The sequence below is a fragment of the Chaetodon trifascialis genome, chromosome 10 (genome assembly GCF_039877785.1).
Source record: "Chaetodon trifascialis isolate fChaTrf1 chromosome 10, fChaTrf1.hap1, whole genome shotgun sequence".
Classification (NCBI taxonomy): domain Eukaryota; kingdom Metazoa; phylum Chordata; class Actinopteri; order Chaetodontiformes; family Chaetodontidae; genus Chaetodon; species Chaetodon trifascialis.
The window spans coordinates 28,677,845-28,697,508 of record NC_092065.1 but is presented as its reverse complement, the minus strand read 5'-3'; the positions used below and the strand labels follow the sequence as shown (position 1 = coordinate 28,697,508).

Below are 19,664 nucleotides of genomic sequence, written 5' to 3'. Positions count from 1 at the left end.
CAGTCCCTGAGTCCAGGCTGCAGGTTTCCTGTAACAGACTGAAGGTTCCTCCTTTGACATGTCAGGGGCGTAATGTCCACCTATTTGAGACAGAATCTGTGGCAGTTTGTGTCTCGGCCTGTCCTCTGTCTCCACCTGTTGGCTCCGTCTGAGAAAACAGCAGCAGCTCCACCTGTGACACATTGTCAATACTGAGGGTCTGTGGAGGAGCCACACAATGAGACGGAGCTGTGTGGAGTTCATTAAGTCCGGGACAAAGGCGTCTCATGGCCACAGGGCGCAGATAACAGATAGTGTTGTCTTCTGTGGTGGCACTTATTGATCAGAGTGGACGGCTAATTCTGCTCTTCTTCTGCTGAAGTCGCCTTCATTGAGCGTGGCTGCAGGGAGAATACAGACATTATTGGACGCTCGTCTCCACCTCATATTTCACTGCCGTGCGCTGAGGATGATGAAGCGCTACGGCCTGCTGATAGCGGACTATTGATTTAGTGACGCAGAGCATTGCTGCTTTCAGGGATCCTCTATCAGAGCCGCGGACTGATTAAAGGGCTCTTATTGACCTCTGCGGTGTTTGTTTAGCCGTGTGTTGATTGTCATTGTTGTTGTTGTTTGTGTGTCCACAGAGATTCAAGCTTTTATTCTGAAGTCTGCAAACCATGTTTATGTGAGATTTAACAACTAACCACTGGAATAAAACCGTCACAGCTGGAACATTAATCACTATTAAACCCCCGACTGCCAGCTGATCGAGCTGAGAGAGTTAGCATTAGCATGCTAACATCTGAGCAGCACTGAGGTCACTGAGGTTCAGAAGACGAATGACAGTAACTTTAGTTTGGAGCAGCAGAGAGGACGGACAGCTGAGTCCACGTGAAGCGTGACAGAGCAGTCCATTAGTGGACTGCTTGTAATTAAAGCTCCTGTGTGGCCGCGCTGCCTTATTAAACAGTCCATCATGACGCTGGTTAGCTTCACCTGAGAGAAGCTAGCTAAGCTAAGCTAATTCCATCCGTTTCCATCCAGAAAGATCAGCTGAGCCTGCGTCCACTGTCTGCTCCGAGACAGACGGGAAGGAAAAGACGCCGGGAATAAAAAGAAGACGAGAAGAGGAGGCTGAGAGAAAGGAGGTGATGAAGATGAGAGAGGAAGAGCAGGCATCACGTTCCTGTTCTGTCCCACACAAACACGGAGACCTGAGTCAAAGGACGTCCTCGCCACAGGCAGAGTGTTACTGTATGATCATCTCTGATTTAATTTATGACTGAGACACGTTTCAGATCCAAAATGATGCAAACAAACACAAAGATGAGGAGGAGGAGGAGGAGGAGGAGGAGGAGGAGGAGGAGGAGATCAGCTGATCAGGTTTCAGTGGATTCTGTGATTGTCCTGATCACTGAGCCTCTTGTGTGTTTCCAGATGAGGATCTTTACTCTGATCATGTTCTTCTGCTGGACTGATCGTTGATGCTACGCCCTCTGACGTGCTTTTATGTCGTCATTAAGTTTTGATCTCCAGACATTTTAAAAATGTGCATTTTTAAATCAGAGAAATGTTCATCTTTTGCCCCAAAGAGCCCGAGCCGGCTCACCTTTCTAAACCCTGCAGACGGCCTCAGCAGGAAATGAAGCCAAGACAGAAGCGTCAAAAACTGCAGTTCCTCCAATGGACACTCGAGGCTGGTTCCAGAAACGAGTCCGTCCCCATAGACCCCCATATGAAAAAGCCACACAGAGCAGAAGTGAACACATTCACAGTCTGGTACAAACAGCAGTTAAGTCTCTGTCGCTAATGTCCTCGTTCATGACGACTTTCATAAAACTCGCTCATTTAAATTACATGAAGACTTAAAGTGTCAACAAGAGCCAAATGCAGCAAATTCAGCAGCTGAAGAAGAAAACGTGAGGGGAGGGGGTCCGGAGGGGGAACACTGTGGGTGGGTGAGGGTGGAGCGGGTCTGGAGGAGGACCAGGAGGAGGACCAGGAGGACGGGCAGGAGGTAGACCAGGAGGTAGACCAGGAGGACGGACAGGAGGACGGACAGGAAGACGGACAGGAGGACAGACCGGAGGAAGACCAGGAGGATGGGCAGGAGGACGGACAGGAGGAAGACCAGGAGGATGGGCAGGAGGACGGACAGGAGGAAGACCAGGAGGATGGGCAGGAGGACGGACAGGAGGTAGACCAGGAGGATGGGCAGGAGGACGGACAGGAGGATGGACAGGACGGGCAGGAGGATGGACAGGACGGGCAGGAGGACGGACAGGAGGACGGGCAGGAAGTGACGTCAGGACGTCTTGGAGGGCAGCAAACTTTATCTTACAGCTCGTGATGCTACACCGACTTCCTGTTTGCTTGTGATTGGACGGCACTGCAGCTGTTTCCTAGCAACTGATTTCCACATTAGAAAGTTTTCACTTCTCTCAGGTTTTAACGTGAATTTCCAGTCGGAGCCTGAAGGACTTCATGTTCAGACCGAAGGGATCGATTCATGTGATTTATGGATTCTGGAGGTTTCTGGAACTGGAAACAGAGCATGTTTTTATTTATTTGTGTTGTTTTTCAAATGAAATGAGTCAGAAACAAACAGCTGCTCAGGCGCAGGCAGAGGAAACGTCTTCACATGGAGAAGGTGAGAAAAACGACAACAACACGACTTCTTTCATCAGAATCCATTTTTCAAAGCAGACTTACTAAAAACGTCACATTTGAAGACATTTCCTGTGAGGGACACATGAGGATGACACTCAGAAACCCAGCGCGTGAACAGGAAGTGATGTCGATGTCACGTCCTCGTCCTCGTCAAACAGGGACAAATCCAACGTTTGTTTCTTCAGTGTCTCCACTGAAAACGTCTCATGAACTACAATGATGTCTTCACAGGGACGGACGTTACATTTGGACCACGAGGACACTGACAGTAAGGTCTGTCCCCCTGCAGCTGGACCTGATCTCCAGTCACAGTCCTCCAGTACCCAGGTCAGAAAAATCATTGACTGATCAGTGATTGATCAGTGATTGATCAGCTACTCAGGAGTGAGAAAAGACGGAAGACAACATCATGTCTTTTAGCACACAAAGGACAGAAACAGAAATCATGTTTCTCCTTACGCATCAGGTCTCTTACATCGTCATCAGTCCTCATGTGCCCCCCCCTCTGAAAGCAGACCTGATCCTCTGAGATCCTCAGTCCTCGTTCTGTAGAAATATTATTAAAATCATTATTTAAACGTGTATTAAATATTTTTAGTACAGTCTGAAGTTCAGCTGAAGACAATCTGAGGCTTCGTCTGTCTCAGATTGAGTTCTTTGTCTTTTTCCCTCGTTGTGTTTCAGTGGCGCCACCCAGTGGCCACAGCCCCCTGATACAATCGCTGCCCCCCATGCAGAATATGCTTCTGTCTAATCCTTTACATGAGGTACTCTTCATTTAGCGGCGTAATAACGAGGCACAGGCTGAGATCTTTGCTCAGAGCAGCTCTTTATTCTGACACACAGGCGTTCTGCTGACGACGTCACGGCGTCTCAATCCAACACAACAAACAACAAATCACACAGAAATCATCACTAAAAATAATCATTCAAACTATTAGTTTGAATCTACTATCTATTAGTTATATTTTGTATGAATAATCTGAACATGCAGAGTAACTAAAAAGTACAATAAATGTTGAGGAGTAAAAGATTAAAGAAGCAGAAGATGGAAATACTCAAAGTACAAGAAGTAAAAATGTACTTGAGTTCCTGCACATGTTGACATTTGTTTGACTTCCTGTTTTCCTGTGGACAGGAAGTGATGTCAGGATGTGGGAGGAGCAGGTTTGAGGCCGAGCAGCAGGTCTACGATGAGCAGAGGACACGGAGGACACAGAGGACGGACGGTTCAGCTGAGCGCGAGCAGTCGGTGCTGATCCATGGTCTGAGTGTGGGACGCTACAGAGACATCTACAGCTCCATGCTCCCGCCGTCTGTCCTCGCTGCTCTGTCCAAGTCCAAACACGCTGTGAGACATCCGTCTTCATTCAGGCTCAGCCGCCACACTTTCTGTTCTCAAAGCTTCAGTGTGCAGCAGGTCTATCGTTGGTCTCGTCTCGTCCTGTGTCCTCATTCTGACTTATTGGCTGCAGGTTTCTGTCCATCAGTGACTGATCTGACCTGTGTGAGCTCATATTCGCTGTCTGATGTGCTCGTGTCTCCTCATGACTGACCTCAGATCAGAGCAGACAGAAGGAGACACCAGGTGAAACAGCGGCGTGCACATGCAGCTACCAGCTTTGTTTCAAAGCCACTGTCTGAGGCTAAATGCTAGCAACATTAGCATTTTAGCTAAGGTGGTGCCCGAGCTGCAGCGCCACCTGGTGGTATGGAGCCGTAGACCCTGGAGTTCAGGAACTTGACTTCCTGCTGCTCCGTTCTGGATGTTCAGAAACACAAATCATTAGCTTGTCAATCATCTGTCGGTTCAGGCAGTGCTCAACAGTGATTGGCCGAGCCCACAAAGGTCAGAGCAGCCGGTCAAAGGACAAAAAGACAGAACTTTAGTTATTCTGAGGGACAGTGCTGATAAACAGAGGACATGTGAGCGGACCGTAGTGTCCTCTGTGTAAACGTTCAGTGTGAGAAGGTTTCAGAGGCTCTTCTGTTTATTTATTGTTTACATCACTGGGGAAAGATGCATCTTTCAGCTTCTTTATGTCTTCTTGAACTCTCTTTTCCTTCCTCCACCCGTAAACGTCTACTCTGGATGGAAGCACATCCACGCGTTGTTTTTGGTTCAGACTAGAATCTTCCTGCTGTCATTCGAGATTCCACCGTTTCCTGCAGCGATGAGCTCAGTTTGATAACCGACTCCATTAAAGTTTGATGTGGTTTCATTTTAAGGACTACGTCTCGCAGGTCCTGGAGCTGAAGCAGCGTCTGTGGACACGGCTGACTCGACCTCAGCTGCAGGAGACACTGATGGAGGACGGACGGGTGGAGGTCAAGGAAATATTTGACCTGAGTTAAGAGGAGAGAAACCTCTGCGTGTCTTATTCAAGCAGAAACTTATAAATAATTTGATTGAAAGTGTAGAAATGTGAATTATTCAGGAGGAGCGTTCAGGAGAAAACGATTTAATGAGACGATAAAACGACGAGTCGTTGCAGTCGAAGCTCAGTTTGCGGCAGAAACACGACGCTCGCTCGCTCGCTCGGAGTCGACAGCAGCTGGATTTGCATGTTTGGTTTTCACTCATTTTCTCCTCAGTCACATGGAAAACAGCTTTCCAGGTTTCTGTTGATTATATGTGTTCCCACCAAATATTCTGTTGTTTTGGGAAACTAAACTGAATATCTTTGAGTTTCATGACGTCACATTGAGCTTCAGGAATTACACTTGTGTGCTAACGATCAGCAGATTAGTGAAGAATGGAAATAATCACTGGCTATGTTGAGCTATGCCTTTAAAACTACGACATATTTACAGAATATGATTGGGTACATAAAAGCAAATCATCAACGTATGTCTCTGAGGATTTTTTAAGTATGATGTGAACTACTCTGCCTGCGTTTTGGAGTTCGGGGCTTGCCTGTCTGTGGTCCAGCAGGTCACCTGTCTGAACCGGGACAGGTAGAACATCGGGCCGATGAACAGGCTGAAGTTTGGAAAGAGCAGCAGGAGCTGCAGGATGTAGCACTGAGCAGAGCTGATGGTCTCTGCCTGCTTGGACGTGATCACGGCCATGTAGGGAACCAGAGCCAGCAGAGGAGAGTACGCCACAGCTGACGGCACCATCACGGCCAGAATGTTCTTCAGAGCTCGTCTCTTCAGCGGCACGCTCGTCCCCGAACCTTCGCCCGGTCCGCTCTGACGCAGCACGGACGCGATCCCCAGCAGACACAGCAGCATGAGCAGGAAGAGCGCCGAGATGGTGACGGACAAAGGCAGGGCCATGCTGAACACGCCAACAAAGTATCCCAGCAGGCCCACGGTCAGGGTGAGGATCCAGACACAAGCACACAGGACCACACGGTACTCCCACCTGCCCAGTCTGATGAAGGCGACGGGCCGAGCCGCCGCCAAGTAACGCTCCAAACACATGAAGGTCAGCAGCAGCGGGCAGCCGAAGATGTTGAGGGCGAACAGGCCTTCGAGGACGTGCTTGGTGGTCTCAGAGGTCTCGTGTAGGATTGCGTAAATGTCCAGAGGCAGACAGAGGCAGTACAGGACGTCCATGATGGAGACGTTGAGCCCCAACACCTCAGACGGCGTCCTGGCTCTTTTCGTGTTGAGCAGCATCCACATCAAGCCCGCGTTAGCTGGAAAAGACGTCACCAGTATGAAGATCTTGACCCCAGCCCAGACCATTTTACCGGTTTCCAGCTGACAGTGGTTTATCACTTTTGTTAAACTGGCGGCGGGAAAAGAAAAAGGCCAAAAGAAGTTGTGATGATCGTCAACAGGGAAACTGAGTGAGGAAAGACCTCCAATGAGAGAATCATTGCTGCTGATGCTGCTTCCGCTGAGCGACGATAGAACTGAAGCTGTGCCGTTGTGGTTTCCCATCATGACGAGTCTCCTGGAATAAAGACGGATTTATGAGCTGCTGAGTGAATATTTACACACCTGGATGAGTCAAACTGACCTGTGTGCATGGTTTAGTCATTCATGCTCTCTGTTTACAATACCACCATCATCATCATCATCACCATCATCATCATCATCATCATCATCATCATCATCATCACCATCATCATCATCATCACCATCATCATCATCATCACCATCATCATCATCATCATCATCACCATCATCATCATCACCATCATCATCATCATCATCATCATCATCATCATCATCATCACCATCATCATCATCACCATCATCATCATCATCATCATCATCATCATCATCACCACCATCATCATCATCATCATCATCACCATCATCATCATCATCATCATCATCATCATCATCACCATCATCATCATCATCACCACCATCATCATCATCATCATCACCATCATCATCATCACCATCATCACCCCCCGTACTTCGCCTCCTCTGTTGCAGAGGGTGGTCTTTGGTGCATCCAGTCAGCCGACGTTTGAGGATTTATGTGTTTTAATGAACTTGAACTTTTACAGTGCAACCATCGGTTATTGTGCTTAAAGGATCTAAACAAACAAACAAATAAACAAATGTGAACGTTCATCCATGGAGCTTGTTTGCAGCCGGAGACGTCCTGTCAACAGTTTTATGGACGTCTCTTTCATCTACTTCTTTGATTCTTTAGTTCCTTAGTTGCTAACCTGTTTCTGTTTACAAAGAAAGCAGATTTACCATCAAGGTTCACAGACATTTAACAAACAATGGATCAGTATGAGACAGAAGTAAACAAAGGCAGCTTCTGACGTGTCGTCAACGATTTCAATGAAATGAAAGCTGCTGCTGGCAGATTGTGTTTGCTGCATGAAGAAAGCTAATTAAGCTAATGTTAGTTTGTGTTTCCGTTGGACTTTCATCAATACACCAACTTTTTCACTTCAGCCAAGCATAAAACTTTGTGATATTTCTACTTTGTTTTTTTGACCGTCAGCTGTTTTCACTCATAAAAACAGGTGGCTGGAGACAGCTGCTAAACACAGAAACACAGTGAACTTCAGCTGAAGCTAGCTCTTTGCTGCAGTGCCATGTTTGGTTTTTACCTTTGTTTCGTAGGCCAAATCTTCCCCCACAAATTCCACATTGACTCTCTGCCAAACTGATATTTAGGCACAAATGTCAAACGTGGCAGCTCAGTTTTGTCCAGCTGTGCAGTTACTGTGTTCTGAGGGACAGTCCTGCAGGGTGGAGGTTTTCCTTCTCAAACTGGACTCTGACAGTATTTGATCTCGTTCCGTCTGATTGAAACAAACTGCAGAAACATGAACTGACCTTGAGGAGGAAGATGGATGTCTGCCGGCTGCTCTGTGCTGTGAAGTGCGCTCCTCTTCATCCTTGAAAAGGAGGCAGCAGACACTCCCAGCGGACGTTTGCATACAGAGGTGATGCTCTATTTGTTTGTGGACTCCATGTTTCTGTCATTGTGAAACATTTTCCAGCATGCAAATATCTCCGGAAAAGCGACCCTTGTGGGTGAACACCTGAAGTTTTCAGACATTTACATCGTCTGTGTTTACCTGAGGCTCCTCTTCATGCACAGCACCTGAGGGAGGAGGCGCAGGCTCGGAGCTTTGCTTTAACGGTCAGTCTGGTGATCTTATAGTTTCCTTATCGTCAATAAATCTCATGTGAAAACTCAAACCAACAACACGTTGGTGCGTCTCCGCTTTGGTCAGGACCAGTTCCCCGCCAGCTGACCTTCAGAGACCCTTTGTGATGAAATGGCAATTCTGACAGCACAAAATGCTCACTTGGTGTGTGACACGCATTCACTGGCTGATCTGAATGATCTCATGGCGAACGTGACGTTGAGTTGGCACCAAGCACAAAAAATCTCAGAACTGCTGACGATGTTACATTGTTACAAGTTTATGACAATAAAGAATCTTGAAACCTGGAACGTTCTACAATCTCTAACTTTTATAACCTCAGGAGATAAAGAATGAGGACGGGTCTTTGTTTAAGAGAAAGCCAAGAGAGCCGTGACTTGGTTTTACTCCGCAAAGTCAAAAATGCTTCAAATCGAGGCATAAAATGTCGTGTTTTTGATTCTTTGTCCAACAATGGCAAAGTAGTCAAGACTTGACAGGCGAGTTGAATTTGCTCAGAAGAATGGAGGTGATTACAGAGAACTCCACAATGACTAGTGGTCTTTTCTATGAGTCTACATGGCTCATTATGAAGAGCCCCCATCCCCTGAACTCCAACCCTGGGTGTGTACTTATACTGCAGGGACCAAATCTAAATTTCTATATTCCAGGAGCATAAAATGTCATGCTGTCACTCACATGTTAGTGTGACTTTTGCACCAATTCTGAGCAACTATCAACAATTTGTGTCAGCTCAGGGTGTATTCAGGCACGCTGAAGGTTCGTCACAGCTTCACTATTCTTGATAGCATGGAGGAGTGCCTACCAATTCATCAAAGGTTATGTGAGAGGGTCTGAAAGTCCTTGAGTGTCCAGGAGTGGAAGTTGCTTTCTCTGATGGACCTGTCTGTGGAACAGTTGCACTGGTGACGGGGGACACTTTGGGCTTGCACTCACTTCTTGGGTATGTAGAATCATTCAGCTCAAACTATTTTTGTCACTTCTGTCTGGTAGATAAGCAAACCTCACAGTCAGTTTTCAGTGATGACGATCCAAGAATAACACTCTGCAACGAAACACTGCATGCTCAGCACTGCAGTGACTTGAAGGCAGATCCTACACTACCATCAACATTTGGAGTGAAAGGAACATGTTTGCTCAGTGATCCACAGCACTTCCATGTTTCTCATAACTATGCAGTGGACATTATGCATGACATTTGGAAGGAGTGGGGCAATTAGAACTTAGTTGAGCGAAAAAATAGACCAACCAGAATCAACCGAGAGCAGACCTGACATGGAATTGGTCTCAATGCGATTCAGACATTTCGCTTGATCCGGAATGTGCCCTTGATATTTGGAGAGGTTGAACAGGAAGGAAATGCTCACTGGAGACTTTTGCTGCTTCTGCTGCAAATCATGAACATCATTTTTTCTCCTGTCATCACTGACGGCATGACAGTATGACTGAAGCATCTCATTGTTGAGCATCACAAACTTTTCAAAGAGATTTATCCACATCGCAAAATGATTCCCAAGCATCACTTCATGACTCATTACCCCAGATGCATCCGAAAAATAGGCCCAATTCTTCATGTTTGGGCTTTGAGGTTTGAAGCGAAACACAGGTTTTTCAAGAACACTATCAAAAATTTCAAGAATATAACAAAGTTGTCATCAGATGGCTGTGGCATACCACTGGGAATCTGTGCATTCAAAAGCATCAGCCGTGGTGCAGTGCACACTGTTCAGGAAAAGGGTGAAATAACTGCTGAAGAGCTGCAGGTTGACGTACAGTGAAGTGAACGAGTATCGCTCAGGCCTCCGGGTTGTTCAGACTCAGAGGAGGATTGGCCAGTATTCAGTCAAATAAAAGACCTTGTTGAATTTAATGGTGACTATTTTCTTCTGGCAAAGGATTTTGAAACACTTTGTTTTGCAGAACACTTTCTTTCTTTCAATGTCAGACGCGATAATTCTAAAAATATTTCCCTGCTGAAAGTTCATGAGTTGCACTTGTTTAAGCCATTTGATCAGCAGACGACATCTGGTTTTGACAGAGATGAGCAGTATGTGGTGTCTGTGCATGTCTCAGTGATACTACAAAAAATGTATTTTTCAAGCTTTTTCGCACCATGGCTGCGTAACTTTGGCAGAGTTTGATGTCCCGTGTATGAACCGATTTATGGTTCCGTTTCAGATTTTACCTGTTGACAGTACTGCAGCACCAGCTGGATGTCATGTTGTACATTATCAGGCTGCATATATTGTGCTTTCAAGGATAGGTTCAGATTTTTGAAGGCTTTATCTCCCGAAGTCACGGTGTCTGTTTGTGTTTTGGCAGACACTGTTTCCTTGCTGAGCTGTAGTGGAGCGACAGTAATTCAAAGAGGGATTTTATCAGGAAGTTTGCACTGACAAGTGGGAGATTCTTTGACTGTACACTTACGTAAGTTTAAGACATCTGTTAATATGTGAAAGTGTTTATTATAATACAGATAATATTATATTTTCAAGAAAACAATGTGTGGACTATATATTCTTGAAGTGATGATAATTCACTTTAAAAGTGTTAGGTGTACACCAGTCATAGAGTATCTTCTCATTCTCAGAGCGTTAAATGATGAGCTCTGCAGAGTTCTAGAAAACACTGACTTGGAGTATATCTTTTACTCTCTGGGAGTTTTAGGTTTACACTGCTCGTTTTGAAAAGCATTAGTGTCTAAAAGTACCAGTAATGGAGTACGATTGCACACTGTAAGGGTTTAAATGTAACTCTTTATTTGGAGTATATATTTCACACTTTTGACACTTAAAGAGTACAATTTACACTGGGATTAAACCCTGTTTATCACAGTGTCAGTGCAGTGCTGACTACAACGGTGGTCTGTTCAATGGAGCTGGGCCTGAAAACCAAGCGGTCAAACGTGGGATCCAGTCCGCTCAGCGTCACTCCGTTGGACCGAGTGCAAACCAGCGTCATCTGCGACACTGTGTGCACAGCCAACAGGCTGCCTTGTCTTCGACTCACGGGAGGAAGTCGAGTGGATAACATCGTCAACCTGCTCATTTGACTCACAAAAACAAACTCTCATGGTCACTTGGATTACAGTAAGAGCAGCTGCGGTTATTCCGAGGGTCAGGAGCAGAAACAGAAGCCCATGCCAGAAAACGAAAGCACCGGAGAAGAAGGCGAAAATAAGCCACGCAAAATACAGATAAAGTAAAACTCGAAGTACTTTTGCTACTGAGCCGATGACAAGACGTACCGTCAAACCTAAAAAGGAGTCGCAAATTCTCACGGTAGTGTTTCCGAGCCTGATGGCACAGTTTGTGATTCTTGACAGAGACACGGACCGCAAAACCGTTCTTCCTGCTGATGTGATGGCGGAAGTCGTTCCTCTGAGTCCGATTAGAGCTGCTGCAGCTGCTGCTCTGGAGCCACGATTAAACGCTGCAACTCTGGGACGGGCTCTGCAAAACACTGTGGTCTCTGTGCCAGCAGGTGGTGGTGTCTGTGGCTCAGGTGTCATTAGTGTCTGTGGCTCAGGTGTCATTAGTGTCTGTGGCTCAGGTGTCATTAGTGTCTGTGGCTCAGGTGTCATTAGTGTCTGTGGCTCAGGTGTCATTAGTGTCTGTGGCTCAGGTGTCATTAGTGTCTGTGGCTCAGGTGTCATTAGTGTCTGTGGCTCAGGTGCTGTTGGTGTCTGTGGCTCAGGTGTCATTAGTGTCTGTGGCTCAGGTGTCATTAGTGTCTGTGGCTCAGGTGTCATTAGTGTCTGTGGCTCAGGTGTCATTAGTGTCTGTGGCTCAGGTGTCATTAGTGTCTGTGGCTCAGGTGTCATTAGTGTCTGTGGCTCAGGTGTCATTAGTGTCTGTGGCTCAGGTGTCGTGAACAGGCGAGCGATGACCCAGGGGGGCACAATTGGACCAAAAATGAAGATGGGCATGGCTTTGGTTGGAGTTCAATAAAGTGAAAATCATGCAAATATCGTTTGTCAAGTTTTTCCTCAATAATACGTGAAATACTTTGACCGATCCTTATTTGCATCACGGTGTGGACAGGAGAGCTGCAGACGTCAGAGGGATCAAAGGCTGCGCGCCTGCCTTTGATGCCTTTGATGTTCCGCCGCACACGTCACAGGCCTGCCGCGTCATGGAGTGACGTCACAGCGTCCAGAGCATTTTTTGTTTGTTTTTGTCAAAGATGTTCCAAGGGTTTTGTTTGTTTGTTATATTGATTTCATTGTTTATTGTATTGTTTTTATTGGCTGACATTAGCAATGGTGAGGACAGGAAGCCAGCCGTCGTTCTAGACAACAGCTGCAACACGTGGACAACCCAGATAAGGTGGCTGGAACGTGCAGCTGCTGCGTGCAACTACCTGGATGCCTCGTAAGAGGAACAAGAGGAGGCTGATCCTGGAGCAGCTGGGAAAGGCACCTGTAAGCCCATTCATCAAAAGAAGGGAGCATCTCCCCCCACAGAAGCCTCTGCAGCAGCTGTTCACACTGCCCTACATGTGCTGATCAGATGACTGAGTTATGTTGTTTTGTTCACATGTTCACATTTTTGTTTTGCATATTTTATGACATTGTTCACTGGCAAAAAACGAAACAAAAAATCATCTTCATCACATCAGCTGAATGAGACGCTGAAGGTGTTTCATCACACGGATTTATTCAGATTCTTCTGGAAACAAAACAACAGCACACACTGAACATTCTCTCCTTCCTGTTGTTACATCCATTTCTGTGATAAATCATCTCTAAATAAAGCATTTATTGATAGATTCCAACATTTAAAAGTGCATCATCAGCGAAAAGAAGAGACTCCACCAGCTGAAGAGCTTAGACCTGATCTACGAAGCATTGGACAGCGATGAAGCTTTGAGGAGCATCTGAAGTCGGAGATGCCTTCACGTCAAAAGCACTAAATCTTTAGCAGAAATGTTCTTGTGTGTCTTGTTTGCGTTACAGAGAAATGAACACAGGTGTGATGTGTCACTGATGCGTTAAACCAATCAGAGCGCAGCGGCGAAGCAGGCGTCGGCCTCAGATGCCCATGTAGGTGTTCATCTTGCCCAGGGCGTCGCAGACGGTGGTGAGGTCGCTGCGCAGGTCCTGCACCACGTTCTCGATGCTGCGCGTGTCCTTGAGCAGGTCGATGCTCTGCGTGTACGGGTTGTAGTACACCGAGAACGGCCGCTTGATCGTCTTCGCAAACTCCCTGTGAGAGAGAGGAGGCGTCAGCGTCGGGGAGGTCATGTGACTCCGCGGCGGCGGGCCCGTGGTGTTTGTCCCCGTCCACACACACACACACACACACACACACACACACACACACACACACACACACACACACACACACACACACACACACACACACACACACACAGAGTCTCACTCACCTCATCTTCTCTTTGGCCTCCTCGAAGCTCTCGGACACAAAGTAAACTTCCTGGAAGGTCGTGATGAGACACTCCTGACTGCAGGTGGTCTTCGGGTCAAACGTCTTCACACAGGCCTGATCAGACAGGGCATGCTGAGAACGCAGGACTGGTGTCAATCGATCGATCAGTCGTCAATGGAATCATTGTGTGTGTGTGTGTGTGTGTGTGTGTGGGGGTGTGTGTGCGTTACCTTCAGCTCCCCAATAGAGGACAGTAAACCGGCTCCATAAGCTCTCAGCTGTCCGTCCTGTTTGCAGAGTCCAAACTCGATGGTGAAGAAATAACACTGTGGAAAACACACAGCAGACACACAGTCCAGATCAGAGACCACGACACAGACCAGACCAGAGACCACGACACAGTCCAGACCAGAGACCACGACACAGTCCAGACCAGAGACCACGACACAGTCCAGATCAGAGACCACGACACAGACCAGACCAGAGACCACGACACAGTCCAGATCAGAGACCACGACACAGTCCAGAGACCACGACACAGTCCAGAGACCACGACACAGTCCAGATCAGAGACCACGACACAGTCCAGACCAGAGACCACGACACAGTCCAGAGACCACGACACAGTCCAGATCAGAGACCACGACACAGTCCAGACCAGAGACCACGACACAGTCCAGAGACCACGACACAGTCCAGATCAGAGACCACGACACAGTCCAGACCAGAGACCACGACACAGCCCAGATCAGAGACCACGACACAGTCCAGACCAGAGACCACGACACAGTCCAGACCAGAGACCATGACACAGTCCAGACCAGAGACCACGACACAGACCAGACCAGAGACCACGACACAGTCCAGACCAGAGACCACGACACAGTCCAGACCAGAGACCATGACACAGTCCAGACCAGAGACCACGACACAGACCAGAGACCACGACACAGTCCAGATCAGAGACCACGACACAGCCCAGACCAGAGACCACGACACAGACCAGACCAGAGACCACGACACAGTCCAGACCAGAGACCACGACACAGTCCAGACCAGAGACCACGACACAGTCCAGACCAGAGACCACTACACAGTCCAGATCAGAGACCACGACACAGCCCAGACCAGAGACCACGACACAGACCAGACCAGAGACCACGACACAGTCCAGACCAGAGACCATGACACAGTCCAGACCAGAGACCACGACACAGACCAGAGACCACGACACAGTCCAGATCAGAGACCACGACACAGACCAGAGACCACAACACAGTCCGGACCAGAGACCAGAACAGACGGCCCACGTGTTCAGTTTAAGAGACGTAATGAAATGAACTTTATTCAGAACAACGTGAAAAACAACAAAGTGATGGAACTCTGGACTGAGATCATCGGCGTCGACTTCAAACGTCTGTTTGAGCTTTAAAGGAGTTTCGACCAAAGAGGATCTGCTGAAAGACTACACCACCTCCACCTCCATCACATCCTTCACCTCCATCACCACCTCCATCACCTACACTGCCATCACCACCTCCATCACCACCTCCATCACCTACACTGCCATCACCACCTCCATCACCTACACTGCCATCACCACCTCCATCACCTACACTGCCATCACCACCTCCATCACCACGTCCATCACCACAACAACTCCATCATCTACACTGCCATCAGCACCTCCATCTCCATCACCACCTCCATCTTCAACACCTCCATCACCACCTCCATCACCATCTCTACCTACATCCCCATCACCACCTCCCCTACATCACTACCGTCACCTACATCACCACTACCTCCACCATCTGCACATCTGCCTACATCACCACTACCTCCACCATCTGCACATCCGCCTACATCACCACTACCTCCACCATCTGCACATCCGCCTACATCAGCACTACCTCCACCACCTATATCTCCATCATCAACACTACTCTTTCCAGCACCAACACCCCCATCACCTCCACCAACTGAAGCAGCACCTCCTGGAAGTACTCGTCGTCTTCATGTGATCCTTCACGTGATGAAGATGCTTCACATCAATCGATCTAATCACCAAAGCCTGAACTCAATAAATACTATTATTGATCTTCCCTTATTGAACTGTATGATAGAGTTTAAACTGGTTATCATACTTTCCAGAATAATATCAATATAACAAAAACTATCCAATAAGCTCTGACGTGATTGGCTGAAACAGGAGGAGCCATCTGACTGTAGATTCTTCCATTAACACTGATCGATCAGTGTGCGTGTATGAATGTGTGATGATGGCCGCAGCCTCCAGGGGGCGCTGGTGGGGCTGGAACGCTGGAACTGAGCTGACTCACGTTATCAAGTCAAACATTTTCCTTCGTCAAAGGAACAAAGTGAAGCAGAGGATTAGCGTCGTCACTCACGGTGGCCAGTTTCTGGACGTCCTCATCAGACGCTCCCAGAGAAGCCAAACCGATCTCCTGAGAGAACTGAGCGAACTTTGGATCGGCCAGCAGAGGAACGTGACCCAGCAGCTCATGACACGTGTCACTGAAAGCAAACCAGCAGAAACCAGCTCGTTAACAAAGGTTCAGGTCTTTGAACGGCATTTGATTCATGACGTCATGAAGAAAGAGCTGAAGTGACCGAACAAACTTCCTTTGAGCCGTGATTCATCTGTGACGGAGCAGATACCAAACCTTCAGGGAGGAGCTCTGTTTCACTGAAAACTGAACTGACCTCGACCAGGTGAGTCTGGAGGGATCAGTTTCCATGGTAACAGAGGCTGATTTAAACCTCCTCCCTGAAACAGAACACCCTCAGAATAACTTCATTAACTGGAGATCTGCTCTCAGAAACAGCCCCATGATGTGTGTGTGAGGTGGACCACAGGTGTACTGGATAACAGGTGTAGTGGATCACAGGTGTAGTGGATCACAGGTGTAGTGGATCACAGGTGCAGGTGTACTCACGGTTCAGGTGTGTAGAGCGGGTCAGTGCTGTGACGAATATACTGAGTGCAGTTAAACACTCTGTAAGCCAGACCAGCCAGGAAGTCTCTGGGAGACAGGTAACCTGCGACGGGTCGCACCATGAATCCAGACCTCTCTGAAACACACACGTCGACTCATCAAGTAGGTATTAGTCGATATCAAATACTATTTCCTCCAGTCTGTCGATGAGGTCACAGGTCAGTCAGTGAGGTCACAGGTCAGTCTGTCAGTGAGGTCACAGGTCAGTCAGTGAGGTCACAGGTCAGTCTGTCGATGAGGTCACAGGTCAGTCTGTCAGTGAGGTCACAGGTCAGTCTGTCGATGAGGTCACAGGTCAGTCTGTCGATGAGGTCACAGGTCAGTCTGTCAGTGAGGTCACAGGTCAGTCTGTCGATGAGGTCACAGGTCAGTCAGTGAGGTCACAGGTCAGTCTGTCAGTGAGGTCACAGGTCAGTCAGTGAGGTCACAGGTCAGTCTGTCAGTGAGGTCACAGGTCAGTCAGTGAGGTCACAGGTCAGTCTGTCGATGAGGTCACAGGTAGTCTGTCAGTGAGGTCACAGGTCAGTCAGTGAGGTCACAGGTCAGTCTGTCAGTGAGGTCACAGGTCAGTCAGTGAGGTCACAGGTCAGTCTGTCAGTGAGGTCACAGGTCAGTCAGTGAGGTCACAGGTCAGTCAGTGAGGTCACAGACTGTCATCAGAAAAACTGGCGTGTGGAACCTCTGAGAAACAGGGACACGTCCTCCAGCTGGGGGACGTTGTCCTCTCTGTAGCCGCAGTGTTTGCTGAGCAGAGGCAGGTTCTTCAGGTATTCCTTGCAGGCGTGAGTCGGGTACAGTTTGGTCAGCTCTCTGAAGACGGCCCCCCACGTCCTGACTTCCTCTGGGGTGTACTCGATACGAGGGATGGGCTGCCCGCTGGGGAGGAGACGTTCACACGATGACGACAGACTGAAACTGATGATGCTTTTCATTCTGGATCAATCTGCTGATTTCCTCCATCGCTCGATTGGTTTGGAAACATTGTGAAAACAGTGAGAAATGTGGTCACAATGAGCCCAAAGTGACGCCTTGACCATGTTTGTTTGGTCCAACCAACAGTCGAAAGCTCCACATTAGAGAATAAAGTTAAAACTAACACTAACACAGAATGAAGGAAACAAGTTAAATACGGCGATTTAAAAGAAGGCGTCAGCGTGAATGAAAGCGTCAGGCCTGTATCAGGTAGTCAGAGCTGGTTAAAGCCACATGAGTCTTGGTGTTGATGGGTCAGTGGGTGTGAAGGGGTGAGACGTCAGGTGACCCACCTGACCATCAGGTGAGTCATTAAGGCGACAAGAGTTTTCATCCATGAGAGGTCAACGTTCAGCAACAGAAATGATGATACTTACAATTTATAATTCATGGCCACCTCCACAAAGTATTTCCTCCTCTGACGGTAAACATCGTCTTTAAAGCCCTGACAGGAAGAAGAAAAAGAAGCCAAGAGGATGAAAAGCGTGATTTAAATAGATTTACATATGAATACCCTAAGCTTCACTGACACACAGGAAGTGCTTCACCTTTTCAGCATGATGGCAAGAAGAAGAAGAAGAAGAAAAAGAACAACAGACAGACTTGTGATGAACGATAAGTCTAAAGCTCACTGACAAACACCTGTTCCAGTTTCCCGTGACTACTTCATAATAAAGGTCAACTTATGTTTTGCCAGTGAAATGCTTTTAATGTGAAGGTGCAGCAGTAGGAAATGTTCGCTTTGCATTAGCAGTAATCTAATCCAGCATTTTCACCAACATCCAGTTAATGATACTGCAGACATATAAATGTTCCAGTACTTTCACTGGTGGACCATCAGCTCAGTCAAAACTGAATTTTACATTTTACAGATCCGTCACTTCCTCATTCTGTCAGAAAAATGTACTGTAATTACAGAGAGAAAAGAGACCAAGTCAGGAACTATTTTAGTTGGTCGAGTTTATTAAACCTTTGCAGAAAATATTCCTGAGCTGCCGCCTCGACTTCAGCTCATGACTCGATATAAAGTGAAATCTAAAATCCTGACTTCAGTCTGTGTTGTTTCCTGTTACATTATGCTGTGTTGTTCTCTATAAGATGATAATATGCTCCACGCTGGCTCTCTGTCAGCTCGTCGGGGACTCTTCTGCCCTCTGGTGGACAAAAAGGAACTCGTCTTGAACATGGAGGACACTCACCGGATGGTCTGCGTCCAGTTCTGAGCCGTACATCAACACGCGGTGAGAACACTGATCTAACTCAGAGATCTTCATCGGGAACCACGGAACATCGTCTCCATCTGATGAGAAACCAAGAAGAGAAATAAAAACAGTCGTTTGTGCAGCTTCAAGTTACAAGCAACAAAAAAACTGGTCCGAGTCCATGAACAATGGCCAGCTTCCGGTTTGGAAACCAGAAGTCAACAAGAACACGGCTGATGTCAAAGCAGCAGGTCAGTGCAGCATCACCGAGAGAAACTCTGAACATGGAGTCTCAGTTTTCTGGAACATGAACCTCAGAAACACCTGTCGGCCGTCTGTTTGCACACTGAACGCTACAGTTCAGCCAATCAATCAATGCGGCCTTCACATGACAGCACAGGTGTTCGTACCTGCCTCGGCAGACCACACGTGCGCAGGCGTGTTGAAGGACACGATGTTGACGTGATCTTTGAGATGCTGCAACAGCTCGTTGAACTCCTTCTTACTGCAGTTGCAGTCAGCGAAGATCTCCACCTCGTTAGCGAATCGCTTCGACACTCGAGACTCGATGTGCTTCAGGTTCACTCGCTTCTCCTGCAGGAGGGAGGAGGCGAGAGAGGGGAGGAGCGGAGAGGAGATCAAAGACCGTAGCGAGGTGACTCTAATAATCAAACAATCAACGTGAAACAGGAAACAGGATTTATCGTCTCACCTGGAAAAGTCTGAGAGCTTTGACCAGACAGCCCACCTCGTTCTTCAGAGAAAACACCACTGCCGTCTTCCCACAATCCTCAGTGCTCTCTTTGTCTGGTGTCTCGTTGATGG

General features: G+C 47.6%; 2 protein-coding genes across 2 annotated transcripts in view; both read right to left on the bottom strand.

Moving 5' to 3' along the window:
• Nucleotides 1–5,535: 5,535 nt before the first annotated feature.
• On the bottom strand, nt 5,536–6,348 carry LOC139338059 (G-protein coupled receptor 4). The gene has a single exon (XM_070972958.1). The coding sequence runs from the start codon at nt 6,346–6,348 to the stop codon at nt 5,536–5,538; it is 813 nt and encodes a 270-aa protein (XP_070829059.1).
• Nucleotides 6,349–12,895: 6,547 nt separating this feature from the next.
• The window catches only part of tph2 (tryptophan hydroxylase 2 (tryptophan 5-monooxygenase)), an 11,606-nt gene continuing 4,837 nt past the window's right edge, over nt 12,896–19,664 (bottom strand). The window contains exons 2-11 of the mRNA XM_070971866.1: nt 19,552–19,664; nt 19,250–19,433; nt 18,837–18,937; nt 18,015–18,082; nt 17,345–17,541; nt 16,606–16,741; nt 16,057–16,183; nt 13,876–13,971; nt 13,644–13,777; nt 12,896–13,462 (exon numbers count right to left, since the gene is read on the bottom strand). The exon at nt 19,552–19,664 is cut by the window's right edge and continues 22 nt beyond it. Of these exons, the coding sequence (XP_070827967.1) occupies nt 13,288–13,462; nt 13,644–13,777; nt 13,876–13,971; nt 16,057–16,183; nt 16,606–16,741; nt 17,345–17,541; nt 18,015–18,082; nt 18,837–18,937; nt 19,250–19,433; nt 19,552–19,664 (1,331 nt within the window). The 3' untranslated portion in view covers nt 12,896–13,287. The remainder of the gene's footprint in view (nt 13,463–13,643; nt 13,778–13,875; nt 13,972–16,056; nt 16,184–16,605; nt 16,742–17,344; nt 17,542–18,014; nt 18,083–18,836; nt 18,938–19,249; nt 19,434–19,551) is intronic.